This window comes from Aquarana catesbeiana, linkage group LG07 (genome assembly GCF_042186555.1).
Source record: "Aquarana catesbeiana isolate 2022-GZ linkage group LG07, ASM4218655v1, whole genome shotgun sequence".
Taxonomy (NCBI): Eukaryota; Metazoa; Chordata; class Amphibia; order Anura; family Ranidae; genus Aquarana; species Aquarana catesbeiana.
In genome coordinates this window covers 3,298,043-3,317,554 of record NC_133330.1, presented here as the reverse complement: position 1 = coordinate 3,317,554, position 19,512 = coordinate 3,298,043, and the positions used below count along the sequence as shown (strand labels likewise).

Here is a 19,512-nt window from a genome sequence, read left to right as displayed (position 1 = left end):
TGGTGGTTCCTTGAAATGTTGGCGGTTCCTTGAAATGTTGGCGGTTCCTCGTAATGTTGGTGGTTCCTTGAAATGTTGGTGGTTCCTTGTAATGTTGGCGGTTCTTTGAAATGTTGGCGGTCCCTCGTAATGTTGGCAGTTCTTTGAAATGTTGGTGGTTCCTCGTATTGTTAGCGGTTCCTTGAAATGTTGGTGGTTCCTCGTAATGTTGGTGGTTCCTTGAAATGTTGGTGGTTCCTTGTAATGTTGGCGGTTCTTTGAAATGTTGGCGGTCCCTCGTAATGTTGGCGGTTCTTTGAAATGTTGGTGGTTCCTCGTATTGTTGGTGGTTCTTTGAAATGTTAGCGGTTCCTCGTATTGTTGGTGGTTCTTTGAAATGTTGGTGGTTCTTTATAGTGTTGGCGGTTCCTTATAATGTTGGCGGTTCCTTGTAATGTTGGCGGTTCCTTGAAATGTTGGCGGTTGCTTGAAATGTTGGCGGTCCCTCGTAATGTTGGCGGTTCTTTGAAATGTTGATGGTTCCTCGTAATGTTGGCGGTTCTTTGAAATGTTGGCGGTTCCTCGTATTGTTGGTGGTTCTTTGAAATGTCGGTGGTTCTTTATAGTGTTGGCGGTTCCTTATAATGTTGGCGGTTCCCTGTAATGTTGGCGGTTCTTTGAAATGTTGGCGGTTCCTTGAAATGTTGGCGGTTCCTTGAAATGTTGGCGGTCCCTCGTAATGTTGGCGGTTCTTTGAAATGTTGGCGGTCCCTCGTAATGTTTTGGCGATTCTTTGAAATGTTGGCGGTCCCTCGTAATGTTGGCGGTTCTTTGAAATGTTGGCGGTCCCTCGTAATGTTTTGGCGGTTCCTTGAAATGTTGGCGGTTCCTCATAATGTTGGCGGTTCCTTTGGAATGTTGGCGGTTCCTCGAATGTTGGCGGTTCCTCGTAATGTTTTGGCGATTCTTTGAAATGTTGGCGGTTCCTCGTATTGTTGGCGGTTGCTTGAAATGTTGATGGTTCCTCGTAATGTTGGCGATTTCTTGAAATGTTGGCGGTTCCTCCAACACTTAGAAAGTCCACAAAGCACAACAAATCTCCGGTGTGCTGGGATCACAGTACGAGGATCTGTGATGAGCACGTTCCCCCGTCAGCGGGTTCGTCATCTCGTAGCTTTCACTTGGCGCATTCTTAAAGAACATAATTTCCCAGAAAGCAGTGAAATCGCAGCTCTGGCGTTCCGGTGTTCCGAATGACGGACCTCCTTGTATCGGGAAAACCCCAAATGCTGCTCCTTCTGCCTAATCCTTCCCTTAACCGCCATTAGTGCCATAACGATGTATTGATCTGTTGCCGGGGGCGATGGGGGAGCCTCGGGTCGAATTCTATTATTATCTTCATTCGGAGGCAGAGACGGATTGGCAGACCAGCTGCTTAGTGAGCGATTTGCATATTTATTGCATCTTTCCGCGCATGCAGCAATCCCAGACGAGGACTCCGGCCCCTTGGAGATAAAGGTCAGGCCAGCGGAAACGCCCGACTGCGGATGGCGAGGAGAACAGCGCAGAATACGGAAACCATTTACTGAAAGTTTACTTTGGTGAGCCAACCTCCCCCCTCCCCCCCCCCAGGATTCTGAAACTATTTACCTGAAACACTTTCCTCCATTACTTATTCATGGAGCCGAGAATGGAGATGGAGCTCCGGCCTGACCCTTCCTGCGGAGCAGTAATCAGAGTGATGAAGTGGATGGACGGAGTCCGGGGAGGAGGACGGAGGCCGCTCTGTGCATGGAGGTCCAGAGTCAGATTTCACGGTCAATACCCCCCTACATTAGAGTCTTCAGTCCCCCCCTCTACATCACAGTCCTCAGTCCCCCCCCTTTACATCAGAGTCCTCAGTCCCCCCTTTACATCAGAGTCCTCAGTCCCCCCTTTACATCAGAGTCCTCAGTCCCCCCTTTACATCAGAGTCCTCAGTCCCCCCTTTACATCAGAGTCCTCAGCCCCCCCCCCACATCAGAGTTTTCAGTCCCCCCCACATCAGAGTCCTCAGTCCCCCCCCCACATGAGAGTCCTCAGTCCCCCCCCACATCAGAGTCCTCAGTCCCCCCATTTACATCAGAGTCCTCTTTCCCACCCACATCAGAGTCTTCAGTCCCTCCCACATCAGAGTCCTCAGTTCCCCCCACCTCAGAGTCCTCATTCCCCCCTTTACATCAGAGTCCTCAGTCCCCCCCCCACATCAGAGTCCTCAGTCCCCCCCCCCACATCAGAGTCTTCATTCCCTGCCACATCAGAGTCCTCAGTCCCCCCCACATCAGAGTACTCAGTCCCCCCCCCACATCAGAGTCCTCAGTCCCCCCTTTACATCAGAGTCCTCAGTCCCCCCCCCCACATCAGAGTGCTCAGTCCCCCCTTTACATCAGAGTCCTCAGCCCCCCCCATCAGAGTCCTCAGTCCCCCCCACATCAGAGTCCTCAGCCCCCCCATCAGAGTCCTCAGTCCCCCCCTTTACTTCAGAGTCCACAGCCCCCCCCTTTACATCAGAGTCCTCAGTCTCCCTCTTTACATCAGAGTCCTCAGTACCCACTTGCATAGCAGTATCCTGAATCCCCCCCGTTTACATCAGAGTTCTAAGTCCCCCCTCCTTCACATCAGAGTCCTCAGTCCCTCCCAGCACACCAGGGTACTCAGTCCCCCCTTTCACATCAGAGTCCTCAGTCCCCCCCCCCCACCTTTCACATCAGAGTCCTCAATCCCTCCCCACCTTTCACATCAGAGTCCTCAGTCCCTCCCCACCTTTCACATCAGAGTCCTCAGTCCCTCCCCACCTTTCACATCAGAGTCCTCAGTCCCTCCCTGCACACCAGGGTACTCAGTCCCCCCTTTCACATCAGAGTCCTCAGTCCCTCCCCACCTTTCACATCAGAGTCCTTAGTCCCCTCTTGCACGTCAGGTTACTTGGTCCCCCTTTTCACATCAGACTTCTTGTTCCCCCCTTTCACATCAAAGTCCTCATTCCACCCCCACCTTTCACAGCAGTAAGCAGGAGGTGGAGCCGGTCTAAATGAAGGCGGACTTCCACACCCTTCTGAATGTTGGGAATATCTGCAATTTGCATCCACCATAGTGCTGTGTCCCTCCCTACTGCACCACAGGAATACATGACACTGTGCAAAAATAGCCCCCCTGACAACCCCAGACGGCACACCCGGCTGCTGTGGTACCTCAGCTAAGAAACGCTGCCGTACGGAGACTTCGGAAATTTTTTCCACTGACTTTTTTAAAGTAGATTTTTTATTTAACACTTTTCCTGCATTTTATTCTCACTGATAATTTACTCCTCAGACCAGATTTGAAGCCAAAAAAATAAAATAAACAAACATTTGCACATTAAAAGTCATTAAAAGTCACACCAGAACTCCTCCCAGGTCAGTGGCTCAGAAAGTACTGAAGCAATGACATCATCGGGGGAGCCAGGAGACGGGTATTTTCCATAGGAGAGGATTGGCACCCTCCAGGTTTCTCTGGCCGCCGGTCTCCTTTAAAACATTCCTCCGCTAAGCCGCTTCATTTTTTTTTGCATGCCTGTGCTAAATTGGAAGATGATATTTTCTTTGTTTTTGAAATCCTCATTAAGACACCTGGTCCCCGGGAATTAGTTATTCAGCGTAAACAGACGCGCTCTTCTGCTCGCCGCCGCCGGGACGAGAAGAGATGAAATCTGGAAATTTGCAGACTGGGAAATATGTGGAGACGCAACACATTTTATCCGATGTGCAAATGCACAATTCTTCCACCACCTTCACACCGCAGGAGATGTCTGTGGGCTTCCTGCAGAGAGGTCCGGGGGTCGCGCCGCTGCGGGGCCGAGTCGCCATATTACCGCTGCCCCTCCTCCCACTGTAATAACTGATATGTCTCTGCGGGGGATGTGTTCTGTCTGTGCAATATTAACGTGAAAATTAAAATTGTTCCCCTTTGTCTTTGCAGATGAGCTGACTCTGCAGGGCCCGGTGTTCACCCAGGAGCCATCCAATATCGTCTTTCCTCTGGACTCTGAAGATCGGACGCTGCGGCTGGTGTGCGAGGCTCAGGGCCACCCCAAACCTGCCACACGGTAGGTACCTACCCTGGGTTGTACAGACATTGTGGGCACAATACAACCCGGGGTCTTTAGGCCCCTTTCACACTTGTGCAACTTCAAAGTCGTATGATTTTGCCGCAAATTCACGGCCACGACTATGGATCCGACTTTGCCCTACGACTTGAAGTCCGACTTCAATGAACGGGGATCTGACTTTGATCCCCAACAATACCAGGTACTGTCTGGTATGAATCCTTAGGGGGAACTCCACACACAATGTAAAAAAAAAAAACGACATGGGTTCCCCCTCCAAGAAACATACCAGGTCCATTGGTCTGGCCTGGATTTTAAGGGAAACCCCCAGGCCAAAAAAAAGGAAAGGGGGTGGAGACGAGCATGCGCCCCCTCCTGAACCGTACCAGGCCGCATGCCCTCAACCTGGGGTGGTGGGTGATTTGGGGTTGTTGATGATGAGAACAATGGCCTCTTCCCGACAACCCTGGCCGTTGGTTGTTAGGGTCTGCAGATGGGGGGGGGGTTATCGGAATCTAGAAGCCCCCTTTAACAAAGGGGCCCCCAGATCCCTGTCCCCCACTCTATGTGATTGAGGGGTCTCTTCTGACTTCTTCTCCCCTCTCCAGCTATTCTGCCTGCTCCGCTGATGTCTTCTAGCCCTCTCTGGTTCTTCTCCCTCTGTCCGCTGTCTTCTTCCAGGTCTTCTCCGCTATCTTCTCGCTCTTTTGCTGGGTCTTCTCCGCTGCTTTCTCCCTCTGTTCTTCTTCCAATGTTGACTCGCCGCTCTCTCCCGTTCTAATGCTGGGTGGGCGGTGTGCCACTACTTATATTGGCATGGGGCGGGGTCACCGGAGGCCCGCCCCCTTATGACAACACCACCCGGGGCATGGTGGGGCATGACATCACCGCCAAGGGCATAATGGGCGGTGGCGTCATAAGGGTCGGGCCTCCGGTGACCCCGCCCCATGCCAATATAAGTAGTGGCACACCACGCACCCAGCATTAGAGCGGGAGAGAATGTCGAGTCAACATTGGAAGAAGAACAGAGGAAGAAGGCAGCAGAGAAGACCTGGCAAAAGAGCAAGAAGATTGTGGACAGAGGGAGAAGAACCGGAGAGGGCTAGAAGATATCAGCAGAGGAGGGAGAAGAGCCGGAGAGGGGAGAAGAAGTCGGAAGAGACCTAATAAATTATCTGTGTACTGTGTTTTATTTTTAACACTTTTTTTAGGTGAATGGGTAGGGGTACAATGTACCCCATACTCATTCACATGGGGGGGGTGGAATCTGGGAGCTCCCTTGTTAAAGGGGGCTTCCAGATTCTGATAAGCTCCCCGCCTGCAGACCCAGATAACCAATGGCCAGGGTTGTTGTCGGGAAGAGGCCCTTGTCCTCATCAACATGGGGACAAGGTGCTTTGGGGTGGGGGGCGCAGGGCCCCCCCTGCCCCCAAAGCACCCACTCCCCTATGTTGAGGGCATGCGGCCTGGTACGGTTCATGGGGGGGGGGGCGCTTGCTCATCCCCACCCCCTTTCTTGACCTGCCAGGCTGTGTGCTTGGATAAGGGTCTGGTATGGACTTTGGGGGGACCCCCATGCCGTTTTTTTGTGGTTCCCCTTAAAATCCATACCAGACTGAAGGGTGTCGCCATCCTGTCCCAGGGCAGTCGCAAAGCAAAACATGGCAAAATGTGTTGTTACCTATCATGCCAGTTCACACCACCGTGCTGTGATGGTGTGTGCTGAGAAAAACCATGGCGTGCATTCCACCATCACTTTGTGACATTTCAATAAAGTTTGGAAAAAAACAATGCATCTGGATTGGCGCATCTGCACTGTCCCTCCCAGCACACCCCCAGCGACTGTACATTCAGTCTGGCTGCTGATGTGAACGAACACTAGAGGGCCCATTTACATTTGTGTGTTTTAATGCACATCACCAAATGGATACAGATTCACATTGATTCATAGGTCAGGAGACTCCGGGTCTGTATTGCCCACTATGACATCATACCTTGACTGACAGGCCAGGAGACTCCCTGTCTGCCCCACCCACCATGACATCATACCTTGGATTACAGGCCAGGAGACTCCTGATCAGTTCCACCAATCACGACATCATACCTTGACTGACAAGCCAGGAGACTCTTGGTCTTCCCCACCCCTCATGACATCATACCTTTACTGACATGCCAGGAGACTTTTGCACTGTCCCACCCACCATGACATCATAACTTGATTGACAAGCCAGGAAACCCTGGGTCTGTCCCACCTATCATGACATCACACCTTGACTGGCATCCTAGGAGACCCTTGGTCTGTCCCAGTCTTCATGATATCATACCTTGACTGACAGGCCAGGGGACCCTTGGTCTATCCCAGGCTTTATGATATCATACCTTGACTGATAAGCCAGGAGACCCTTGGTCTGTCCCACCCTCCATGACATCATACCTTGACTGGCAGGCCAGGAGACTGTAGAACTAAAGCACAAGATAATGGCGTCACTTTCTTCCTTTCGCTGCCTGGCAGTAGAGTTTGGATCACAAGACTGGCTGAGCAGAATTCTTTGACGTGTTAAAAAATAATCACATACATGTCTTTCATTTATGTTTTTAACTTTTTTTTATGGAGTTTTATTCAATTTCACAAGACGAATCTTTCAACAATTGTTCATAAATCTGCAACAGTGCCAATAATCAGTTTTGCGTTTTGGAGATTATTACACTGATAAAAAAAAATCAATAACTTCCGGTATCGGCGAGTACTATAAAAAAGTATCGGTACTCTTAAAAAAAAATGGTACCGGTGCATCCCTATCTTATAGGATGGGTTGCGGTCAAGCTGATAAGGTGTTCCAAAATAACAGAAAGTAATGTCTCTAATAATTCTCAGTGTGTTGCTTATGCAATGTCTTGAGAATGAGTTAATATATAAAATATTTATGTTTTGTTAGGTCCAGTATTGGAGCATAAAATCCTCCCCTATTGATAAAGAGGTCAGGGTCAGGTCCTTAGCTGGACACTTGCCTTGTCTGAGGGCCTCCACCCTAAACTCTTCTCTTCTAAATAAACTTTCCAACCTTTCGTCTTGAGTAGTGGTGGTTGATTTCCTTGTCAACCATCTGAGTTTAAAAACCCTTTGTGGCCATCACCTGAATCATATGGGATTAAGGGGTAATGCGGTCAGCCTACACAGGTTCACTTTTGATCCTCTTGGTTGGCTGAGCTGATTTAGAAACCCCTGACCTCTGTGTGTTCTGTGATATCTGCAGGTGGAGAGTGAACGGCACCCTTCTGGATGAAGCCCAGGATTACCGATACCGGGTTCTCGACAGAAGTTTAATCATCAATACTCCGGATCGGGATCGAGATGTCGGCATTTTCCAATGTGAAGCCACCAATATGGTGGGGACCATCCTCAGCCGCGAGGCTAACCTCCAGTTTGCTTGTAAGTGGCAGATTTTTTTCTCTCAATATGCAATTGAATCCGTTTTTGCCTTGTGGTTGGTTAGGACAGTCAGAACAGTGGCAGCTGATTGGTTGCTGTGGAGCAATTAATTGTATTTTACTGTTTATTGTAAAAATGATGGTAGGAGGAACGTTGATGTAGATGTGAATATGGATTATGGATGCCTTAGCATTGCGTTTTGCCACTTAAAGTGTATTTTCCAACATTACGTCTGAATCTCGGGACACTGTAAACCCCAATCATGGTCCACATTTCCTCCACCCAAATCACACCCAGTTTTTTTGTTGATTCCGTCCAAACCTCACCTCTAAATATGTAGGAACTGCCCATCATGGCCAATTTCTGAGTTGGCCCCACCCAGACCCCATCTCTAAATATGTAGGAACTGCCCATCATGGCCAATTTCTGAGTTGGCCCCACCCAGACCCCATCTCTAAATATGTAGGAACTGCCCATCATGGCCAATTTCTGAGTTGGCCCCACCCAGACCCCACCTCTAAATATGTAGGGAACACTCCCTTGTGGCCCCCAAAATCAATGCCTTATAGTTTATGTGCAGTGACTCAGATAAGGTTGATGCTGTGATCCCGAAACATGGCCCAGGACTAGGCATTGGTGGGACAGGGGGACCAAGATGTAGGACTATCCTTGCAAATCTGAGACAGTTAACGGTACACTGTAAATCCCAACCATGGTCTGCATTTCCTCCACACAAATCACACCCACTTTTTAGTTGGTTCCATCCAAACCCCACCTCTAAATAGGCAGGGACTGCGCATCACATTCACCTTCTGAGTTGGTCCAACCCATACCTCACCTCTAAATATATAGGGATCACTCTCCCTCGTAGTGCCGAACCCCACAATCAATGCCTTATAGTGCATGTGAAGTAACTCAGATAAGGTTGATGCTGTGATGCCAGGACATGGCCCAGGACAAGGCATTGGTGGGACAGAGGACCAAGATGAGAGACTGTCCTTGCAAATCCAGGACAGTTGGCTTCTATCTTGGGACACTGTAACTGCATTTCGTCCATCCAAATCATACTCGCTCTATTAGTTGGCCCCATCTAAACTGAGCCTCTAAATAGACAGGAACCGTCCATCGCACACACCTTCCACCTATACCCCACCTCTAAATAAAGGTCAAGGTGCAGGACTATCCTTGCAAATCCGGGATAGTTAGTCTGTATGCTTAAAAGAAACCTGTTGCGAAGTATAATATCTGTGTGTAAAGCCTCAGGTGGAAGCTGCCGTGAGAAGGGCCTTGGCTGTGGTGACTACATCTATGCAGGTGTGGGGTACTTGGCTCCCATACCCCATTAGCCCTAAGGCTCCACCCTCCCCCCACCTGGCTTATATATGGGCCCTGACTCACCCATGACATCACTGCGGGAAGGACTTCTCTAAAAAGGGAGCGATCACTTGCTTATTACTTACCATACAATTTTAGGACAGAGACACCTAGTGGCAGACTAGCTAACTGCACCTGCCTACAAATTCCCCTTATGTGATGGCTTTTGTTGGTGGAAACATTTCTATAGCTACTTAATGCATTGGAGATACATATAAGAAAGGGGAGAGATGGCTTTGGATTGGTTTTGAAAAACATCGGAGACTTTGCTTCAAGCATATGATTGTGTTTCACAAGAAAGGGGCCTCAAATAAGAAAGGGCCCACTCCAGAAACAGCAGTCTGGTGCTAATCTAGTCCAGCTCTTGGGTAAAGACTTTGTCCAGGCAATGGCGGAGCCGTATTCAATCTGGATCTGGGTGGATTGGTTCGCTTGATAATCTTCTGTTGAAGTGTATGGAAACCAAGGACAAAAATGTCACAATTTAAGGCTTACTTAGATGTGGTGGCTGCATTCGTTTTCTCTTTTTCTTTCAGTGTTTTTTTCCTTAATTTTCACCCGGTGATCCTGCCAATTCCTGTCCTAAGTTGACAACGCTCATTCCATGTATTCTATCTATGGAGGAGCAGGACTGCAGAACCCCCCTTGCTTTGTCTCTTCATCATGCCGTGGGGGGGGGGGGGGCGGGGAGGGGGTTCTGTAGTCTTTAGAAACAGCTGACTGAGAGCACAGAAAAGGCAGACAGTACAGAATGTTGTCAGCTCACTGGATGTCTGGCAGGATCAATAGTTAGTTTTGCGCTCATTGAACAGATACAGTGGGGCAAAAAAGTATTTAGTCACCACCAATTGTACAAGTTCTCCCACTTAAAAAGATGAGAGAGGCCTGTAAGTGTCATCATAGGTATACCTCAACTATGAGAGACAAAATGTGGAAACAAATCCAATCACATTGTCTGATTTTTGAAAGAATTTATTTGTAAATTATGGTGGAAAATAAGTATTTGGTGAATATGAAAAGTTCATCTCAATACTTTGTTATATCTCCTTTGTTGGCAATGACAGAGGTCAAACGTTTTCTGTAAGTCTTCACAAGGTTGTCACACACTGTTGCTGGTATGTTGGCCCATTCCTCCATGCAGATCTCCTCTAGAGCAGTGATGTTTTGGGGCTGTCGCTGGGCAACACGGACTTTCAACTCCCTCCAAAGGTTTTCTATGGGGTTGAGATCTGGAGACTGGCTAGGCCACTCCAGGACCTTGAAATGCTTCTTATGAAGCCACTCCTTCGTTGCCCGGGTGGTGTGTTTGGGATCATTGTCATGCTGAAAGACCCAGCCACGTTTCATCTTCAATGCCCTTGCTGATGGGAGAAGGTTTACACTCAAAATCTCACGATACATGGCCCCATTCATTCTTTCATGTACACGGATCAGTCCTCCTGTTCCCTTTGCAGAGAAACAGCCCCAAAGCATGATGTTGCCACCCCCATGCTTCACAGTAGGTATGGTGTTCTTTGGTTGCAACTCAGCATTCTCTCTCCTCCAAACACGACGAGTTGTGTGTCTACTGAACAGTTCGACTTTGGTTTCATCTGACCATATGACATTCTCCCAATCCTCTTCTGGATCATCCAAATGCACTCTAGAAAACCTCAGACGGGCCGGACATGTACTGGCTTAAGCAGGGGGACACGTCTGGCACTGCATCTGAGTCCCTGGCGGCGTAGTGTGTTACTGATGGTAGCCTTTGTTATGTTGGTCCCAGCTCTCTGCAGGTCATTCACTAGGTCCCCCCGTGTGGTTCTGGGATTTTTGCTCACTGTTCTTGTGATCATTTTGACCCCACGGGGTGAGATCTTGCGTGGAGCCCCAGATCGAGGGAGATTATCAGTGGTCTTGTATGTCTCCCATTTTCTAATTATTGCTCCCACAGTTGATTTCTTCACACCAAGCTGCTTGTCTATTGCAGATTCAGTCTTCCCAGCCTGGTGCAGGTCTACAATTTTGTTTTCTGGTGTCCTTCGACAGCTCTTTGGTCTTCACCATAGTGGAGTTTGGAGTGTGACTGTTTGAGGTTGTGGACAGATGTCTTTTATACTGATAACAAGTTCAAACAGGTCTGTGAGAGCCAGAAATCTTGCTTGTTTGTAGGAGACCAAATACTTATTTTCCACCATAATTTGCAAATAAATTCTTTCAAAAATCAGACAATGTGATTGGATTTGTTTCCCATATTTTCTCTCTCATAGTTGAGGTATATCTATGATGACAATTACAGGCCTCTCTCATCTTTTTAAGTGGGAGAACTTGTACAATTGGTGGCTGACTAAATAATTTTTTGCCCCACTGTATAACAAAACACTTTCCATTGCATATTCAAAAGACCAAAAGGGAGCAAATAATAAAATTGTATTGTTAGAGTTTTCATACACTTTAAGGTGTGTATTAGTATTTATTTTAAAAAATGTAACTCTTCCTAATCAAATGGAGTGAAATTTTATGTTCTCTGTAGAATTAATGTAATTCATTAAAAAAATGGAGAAAATACTACGTTATGGCCACTAGAGGGCTCTGAGTATCATAGACATATTTATGTTCATTATCTCCATCTAGTGGCCATAAAGCAGTATTTCCCCCAATCACCTTTCTTTCTTTCCTTTTTTTTCTTTTTCCCTCTCTCTTTCTTTCCTTTTCTTTTTTTCTTTCTTTCTTTTTTTTCCTTTACTTTTTCTTTCTTTTCTCCTTTTCCTTTTCTTTCTTTCTTTCTTTCTTTCTTTCTTTCTTTCTTTCTTTCTTTCTTTCTTTCTTTCTTTCTTTCTTTCTTTCTTTTTCTTTTTTTCCCTTTTCTTTTTCTCTCTTTCTTTCTTTTTTTTTCCTCTTTTTCTTTCTTTTTTTCCTTTTCTTTCTTTCTTTTTTTCCCCTTTTCTTTCTTTCTTTTTTTCCCCTTTTCTTTCTTTCTTTTTTTCCCCTTTTCTTTCTCTCTCTCTTTTTTCCCCCTTTCTTTTTCTCTCTTTTTTTCCCTTTTCTTTCTTTTTTTCTTTTCTCTTTCTTTCCTTATTTTTCTTTCTTTCTTTTTCTTTCTTTCTTTCTTTCTTTCTTTCTTTCTTTCTTTCTTTCATTTGCAATTTCTATCAATGAACAGCTATGCACATTTTATATATATATATAAAGACACCCCCTAAGTGAATGTCTATTTTGCTCCTCTCTGTTGAATTTCGGTGACTGGAGTTGCTAGGAGACTTCAGCAACGTGTCCACAATCCCTTCGGTCCTTCCCTTCCACACTTAATTTCCTGCCCCCCCATCCCCCCCCCCTACTGGACTGCAGCTAATTAAATAATCAGCACGAGATTGAGTTCAGGTCAATTAATTAGGAAATATTTGTAGCGGTGGCGGTCACATTACATTATGGCTTATTTTCTACATCAACAAATCAAAGGAGGACCCCAGAGACCTCTCTTCTCACCCGCGGCAAGGCGACGGAGGGGCCCCCTGAAAGATGACACATTCCGACATCCGCTCAGCTGTCAGCCGTCACATCAAACAGCGGGACAGGAGCAGAGACGTGCCGAGGACTGAATAACACGCAGCAGACGAGGACACGAGACCGACTACGGAGCGCGGCAACGAGACCGCCAGGGAGGGAGACAGACTGCTAAATACAGAGGGGGGAGGAGAGCGCGGCAACGAGACCGCTGGGGAGGGAGACAGACTGCTAAATACAGAGGGGGGGGGGGAGAGAGTGGCAACGAGACCGCAGGGGAGGGAGACAAACTGCTAAATACAGAGGGGGGGGAGGAGAGAGTGGCAACGAGACCGCAGGGGAGGGAGACAAACTGCTAAATACAGAGAGGGGGGGGGAGAGATCGGCAATGAGACCGCCGGGGAGGGAGGCAAACTGCTAAATACAGAGGGGGGGGAGGAGAGAGTGGCAACGAGACCGCAGGGGAGGGAGACAAACTGCTAAATACAGAGGGGGGGAGGAGAGAGTGGCAACGAGACCGCCAGGGAGGGAGACAGACTGCTAAATACAGAGGGGGGAGGAGAGCGCGGCAACGAGACCGCTGGGGAGGGAGACAGACTGCTAAATACAGAGGGGGGGGGGGAGAGAGTGGCAACGAGACCGCAGGGGAGGGAGACAAACTGCTAAATACAGAGGGGGGGGAGGAGAGAGTGGCAACGAGACCGCAGGGGAGGGAGACAAACTGCTAAATACAGAGAGGGGGGGGGAGAGATCGGCAATGAGACCGCCGGGGAGGGAGGCAAACTGCTAAATACAGAGGGGGGGGAGGAGAGAGTGGCAACGAGACCGCAGGGGAGGGAGACAAACTGCTAAATACAGAGGGGGGGAGGAGAGAGTGGCAACGAGACCGCAGGGGAGGGAGACAAACTGCTAAATACAGAGGGGGGGAGGAGAGATCGGCAATGAGACCGCCGGGGAGGGAGGCAAACTGCTAAATACAGAGAGGGGGGGGAGAGATCGGCAATGAGACCGCCGGGGAGGGAGACAAACTGCTAAATACAGAGAGGGGGAGGGGGGAGATCGGCAACGAGACCGCCGGGGAGGGAGACAAACTGCTAAATATGGGGGGGGGGGAGAGAGCGGCAATGAGACCGCCGGGGAGGGAGACAAACTGCTAAATACAGAGGGGGGAGGAGAGAGCGGCAACGAGACCGCCGGGGAGGGAGACAAACTGCTAAATACAGAGAGGGGGGGGGGAGATCGGCAATGAGACCGCCGGGGAGGGAGACAAACTGCTAAATACGGGGGGGGGGGAGGAGAGCGCGGCAACGAGACCGCTGGGGAGGGAGACAGACTGCTAAATACAGACAGGGGGGAGGAGAATGCAGCAATGAGACCACCGGAGAGGGAGACAGACTGCTAAATACAGAGAGGGGGGAGGAGAGAGCAGCAATGAGACCGCCGGGGAGGGAGACAGACTGCTAAATACAGACAGGGGGGAGGAGAATGCAGCAATGAGACCCCCATACAGAGAACGGGAAGGTGGAGAGTGACTCATGGTAAGAGGGGAGAATGACAGGGAGCCTGGTAAAGAGAGGGGAAGGGAAAGAGAGTTATAGAGAGAGGGGAGTAGAGAGTATAATATAGAGAGAGGAAAGAGAAGACATTATAGAGAGGAAATGAGAGAGTGTTATAGAGAGAGCCATGTTGGGCACCAAAAAAAAAGACCTGGCTCACATTTTGGGTCTCACACTAAACTGGTCACACCAAGTCTATATGGAGCTTGGAGGTCACAGTCATGGTGGAACAGAAAAGGGTCTTCCCCAAACTGTTACCACAAGACTGGAAGAGCCCAATTGTCTACAATGTCTTTGTATGATGGAGGATTACCAGGACCCTTCACTGGAGACACCTGAACTCAATAATATGTCGGGGTGTCCACATACATTGGGCCATGTAGTGTATAAGTTTGGAGTTGGATGACCCTTTCTTGGATTTTTAGAGGTGTGATTTACATGCCAAGTTACCATTACTGGCAGAGTTTTTTATAATCCTGAGTAGGGATGAGCCGAACACCCCCCGGTTCGGTTCGCACCAGAACCCGCGAACGGACCGAAAGTTCGCACGAACGTTAGAACCCCATTGACGTCTATGGGACTCGAACGTTCTAAATCAAAAGTGCTCATTTTAAAGGCTAATTTGCATGGTATTGTCCTAAAAAGGGTTTGGGGACCCTGGTCCTACCCCAGGGGACATGTATCAATGCAAAAAAAACTTTTAAAAACGGCCGTTTTTTCGGGAGCAGTGATTTTAATGATGCTTAAAGTAAAAAAAAAAAAGTGAAATATTCCTTTAAATATCGTACCTGAGGGGTGTCTATAGTATGCCTGTAAAGTGACGCGTGTTTCCCATGTTTAGAGCAGTCCCTGCACCAAATGTCATTTTTAAAGGAAAAAATCTCATTTAAAACTGCTTGCGGGTTTAATGTCATGTCGGGTCCTGGCAATATGGATGAAAATCAGTGAGACAAACGGCATGGGTACCCCCCAGTCCATTACCAGGCCCTTTGGGTCTTGTATGGATATTAAGGGGAACCCCGCACCCAAATTAAAATAAGGAAAGGTGTGGGGCCACCAGGCCCTATATACTCTGAACAGCAGTATACAGGCGGTGCAAACAAGACAGGGACTGTAGGTTTGTTGTTAAGTAGAATCTGTTTGTAATTTTGAACATTTTTAACGTGTTTAGCTCCAGCCAAAAAATCTTTTCTAAGCTTTTTGGAAAACATAGGGAAGGGTTATCACCCCTGTGACATTTGTTTTGCTGTCTTTCCTCCTCTTCAGAAGATTTCACCTCACTTTTTTGTCCCAATGAAAAATGTTTTTTGAAAATTTGGGTTTTTTTGTGGAACAAGGATTGGAAAGCATCAGTGGAAAGGAGAAATTGTTTTCCCATATTAACTCTTACAGGAGAGAATTTCCCTTCCTAGGGGTAGATTTCATCTCACTTCCTGTTGTCTCCTTCCGTTTGTAAGTAGGAGTCGTTTGTAAGTTGGATGTTTGAAAGTAGGGGCCTGCCCTATATACTCAGCAGAAATTTGGGCCTTAGGTGTTGCTGTGGCCACAACACTGTAAGCCCTCACAGGGCCCTGCTGTGAAATATTAGATCAAGAATTGTAATTACACGCCCCTGTTGAACAGGAGCTGAAAAATTAGGCCTTAGGCACTGGTGCTGGTGCCACAACACTGCAACCCCTCACAGACACTCTAGTTGGAACGCAGGAACGAGCCCTGCTGCAAAGTATTGCATCAAAAATTGTAATTACACGCCCCTGTTAAACAGGGGCTGAAAAATTGTGCCTTAGGCACTGGTGGTGGCGCCCAGAACCAAAAATGTTCTTACAAGCTATCAGCGTGATGATTGAGGAGGAAGAGGATAATTACTCAGGGATAGTCACTCAGCATCAGCATAGGCAGTCTTTGAAGGGATCTGAGATTTCAAAAAAAATTATTCGGTTACATCAGCATCAGGTGCTTGGTAGCTGGTGGTGATCCAAGACTCATTCATTTTTATGAAGGTCAGCCGATCGACCAAGTCGGTGGACAGACGCACCCTGTGATCGGTTACCACGCCTCCAGCAGCACTGAATGTGCGTTCCGAAAGAACGCTGGATGCAGGACAGGCCAGTAGCTCAATTGCATACTGTGCAAGCTCTGGCCAGTGATCCATCCTCAAGACCCAGTAACCCAGAGGATTTTCGGTGGGAAAGGTGTCCAAGTCTGATCTTGCCCCTAGGTATTCCTGCACCATGTAAAACAGACGCTGGCGATGGTTGCTGGAACCGATCATACCTTGGGGCTGCGGACCAAAAAATTGTCTGAACGCATCGGTCAGACGGCCACCTTCTCCACCACTCCTTCTTTGACTGACCGAAGCCTCAGCAACACGTTGTCCAGAAACAGGAGTTTGTAACCTCCCAGTCTCTGGGAACGCGTTGCACAGACCTTTCTGCAAGGCCTCCCGAAGATGTTTCATCCTCTGCTCCCTCTGCGATGGCAAGATAAGGTCCGCAACCTTACCCTTGTAACGTGGATCAAGGAGGGTTGCCAGCCAGTATTGGTCCTTCTCCTTGATACCACGAATACGAGGATCCTTACGCAGGCTTTGCAGGATCAGGGAGGCCATGCAGCGTAGGTTTGCTGAGGCATTCGGTCCGGAGTCCTCTGGGTCACTAAGAACGACATGGTCCGCAGCCACCTCCTCCCAGCCACGTACAAGTCCATGTGTTTCTTGGGACTGATCCCTTAAAGACTGCTGCTGATGCTGAGTGCCAGGCTCCACCTCCATACTGACACAATCTTCCTCCTCCTCCTCTTCCTCCTCGTCCTCTTCCTGTGTGATCGGCGGGCACGCAGGAACACTGTCTGGATAAAGGGGGCCTTGAGAGCTAAGGAAGTCCTCCTCTTCCTGCCTCTGTTCTGCCTCAAGTGCCCTGTCCATTATTCCACGCAGCGTGTGCTCCAACAGGTGGACAAGGGGGACAGTGTCACTGATGCATGCACTGTCACTGCTCACCATCCTCGTGGCCTCCTCGAATGGTGACAGGACAGTGCATGCATCCCTGATCATGGCCCACTGGCGTGGGGAAAAAAAACCAAGCTCCCCTGACCCTGTCCTGGTGCCATAGTCGCAGAGGTACTCATTGATGGCCCTCTGCTGCGTGTGCAGCCGCTGCAGCATGGCCAACGTTGAGTTCCACCTGGTGGGCATGTCACAGATTAGGCGGTTCTTGGGCAGGTTAAACTCCTTTTGGAGGTCCGTCAGCCGAGCACTGGCATTATATGACCGGCGGAAATGCACACAGACTTTCCTGGCCTGCCTCAGGACATCCTGTAAGCCCGGGTACCTGCCCAAGAACCGCTGCACCACCAAGTTAAGGACGTGAGCCAAACAGGGCACATGGGTCATTTGTCCCTGTCGGAGGGCAGAGAGGAGGTTGGTGCCATTGTCGCAAACCACCATTCCTGCCTTAAGTTGGCGTGGCGTCAACCACCTCTGAACCTGCCCCTGCAGAGCTGACAGAACCTCTGCCCCAGTGTGGCGCCTGTCCCCCAAGCACACCAGCTCAAGCACCGCATGGCATCTTTTGGCCTGCGTACTTGCGTAGCCCCTTGAACGCCTACGGAGCACCGCTGGTTCCGAGGAAGAGGCCATGGAGGAAGAAGAAGAGGAGGGGGTGGAGGAGAGAGGTGTGTCACAATCAGCATTTTGGAGGCGTGGTGGCGGAACAACCTCCAACACTACTGCACCTTGTCCTGCATCCTTCCCAGCTGCCAGCAGAGTCACCCAATGCGCCGTGAAACTTAGGTAACGTCCCTGTCCATGCCTGCTGGACCATGAGTCAGCGGTAATATGCACCTTTCCGCTGACCGCCCTGTCCAGCGAGGCATGGACATTGCCTTCCACATGCCGGTAGATAGCCGGAATCGCCTTCCGTGAGAAAAAGTGGCGTTTGGGTACCTGCCACTGAGGAACCGCACATTCCACAAACTCACGGAAGGGGGCAGAGTCTACCAACTGAAAAGGCAGCAGTTGAAGTGCTAGCAATTTTGCCAAGCTAGCATTCAACCGCTGGGCATGTGGATGGCTGGGAGCAAACTTCTTTCGGCGGTGCAGCAGCTGGGGCAGGGAAATTTGCCTGGTACAATCTGACGTCGGTGTACCAAAAGCAGATTGCCCACAAGTACTTGGCTGTGACACACCTAATTCTACACCTTCATTCCTCTCACTGCAGGTCTCAGAGAGGACTGAAGGTCTAGTGGGGTTGGAAATCTCAGCTGATGAGGAGCAAGCAGAGGTCCTCTTTGTTCTTTGGTGTGGGTCTTTTAGATACGCTTGCCAACGAACTGCATGGCAGGTCAACATATGTCTGGTCAAGCATGTGGTACCCAAGCGGGAGATGTTTTGGCCACGCGAGATACGCTTGAGACATATGTTGCAAATAGCAGCGGTGCGATCTGATGCACTCGTCTCAAAAAAGGCCCACACCAAAGAACTTTTTGAATAACGCGCAGAGACTGCAGCGCCCTGCACATGTGGAGCTTTGGGGTGTGATGCAGTCAATGTGCTGCCCTTAGGCTGGCCCCTGGAGGGCATCCTTCCTCGTTGGTGATGTGCCGCCGCCTCCTCCTCCTCCTCCTCCTCCTCTCTCCTATCAGGCACCCACGTTTAGTCAGTGACCTCATCATCCCCTCCCTCCTCATCACTGGAGCAAACCTGGCAGTATGCTGTAGCAGGGGGAGCATGACTGCCAGATTGCTGTCCTTCTTGGGCACCCCCTCTGTCCGTGCTCATGTTACTGCCTTCATCGAGCTCAGTATCATCATCAGAGCCTTCCAAACGCTGGGCATCCTTCTGGAGCATGTACCCAATACTGTGGTCAAACAGTTCGAGGGAATCCTCAGGAGGACATGGTGGAGCTAGGGAAGGAGTCACTGATGACATTGAGCTGAGGGAAGAGGCCGCTGCTTTGCCAGACAAAGCACCCTGGGCATGGGTGAGAGAGGATGAGGAGGATGAGGACGGCTTGGTCATCCACTCGACCAAGTCTTCCGCATGTTGCGGCTCAACACGGCCAGCTGCCGAAAAAAAGGCCAAGCGTGTCCCATGGCCACGTGCTGATGAGGATGCACCGTCTCCACGACCAGCTCTAGACACAGAGCCTGCTTGCCCTCTCTTATTGGCTTGTGACTGTCTGCCTCTCCTTCTTGGCCTTCCAGACATACTAATGGCCTGTAGCTGCACTAAGCTGGGATAGAACACCTGTAATTTTCTTCAAGTAGCTTTATATACTGTAACCAGACAAGCCTGCCTGTCAGTAGGAAGATAACAGGAACGGATCTAGCTGAACACTGTGAGCAGGACGCACTGCACTAAATGTAAATAGTCTAGAAGATAACAGGAACGGATCTAGCTGAACACTGTGAGCAGGACGCACTGCACTAAATGTAAATAGCAGGAACGGATCTAGCTGAACACTGTGAGCAGGACGCACTGCATTAAATGTAAATAGTCTAGATAGAAGATAACAGGAACGGATCTAGCTAAACTGAATACAGTGTATATATATATATATATATATGCA

At 49.2% G+C, this 19,512-nt stretch overlaps 1 protein-coding gene across 4 annotated transcripts in view; it reads left to right on the top strand.

Moving 5' to 3' along the window:
• Window positions 1–19,512, top strand: part of LOC141102621 (contactin-4-like) — a gene marked incomplete at its 3' end in the record, with an annotated part of 285,105 nt that overhangs the window by 224,120 nt on the left and 41,473 nt on the right. For all 4 annotated transcript variants that reach the window (XM_073591528.1, XM_073591530.1, XM_073591529.1 and 1 more), the window contains 2 exon segments: window positions 3,976–4,102; window positions 7,357–7,532. In XM_073591528.1, coding sequence (XP_073447629.1) covers window positions 3,976–4,102; window positions 7,357–7,532 — 303 coding nt within the window.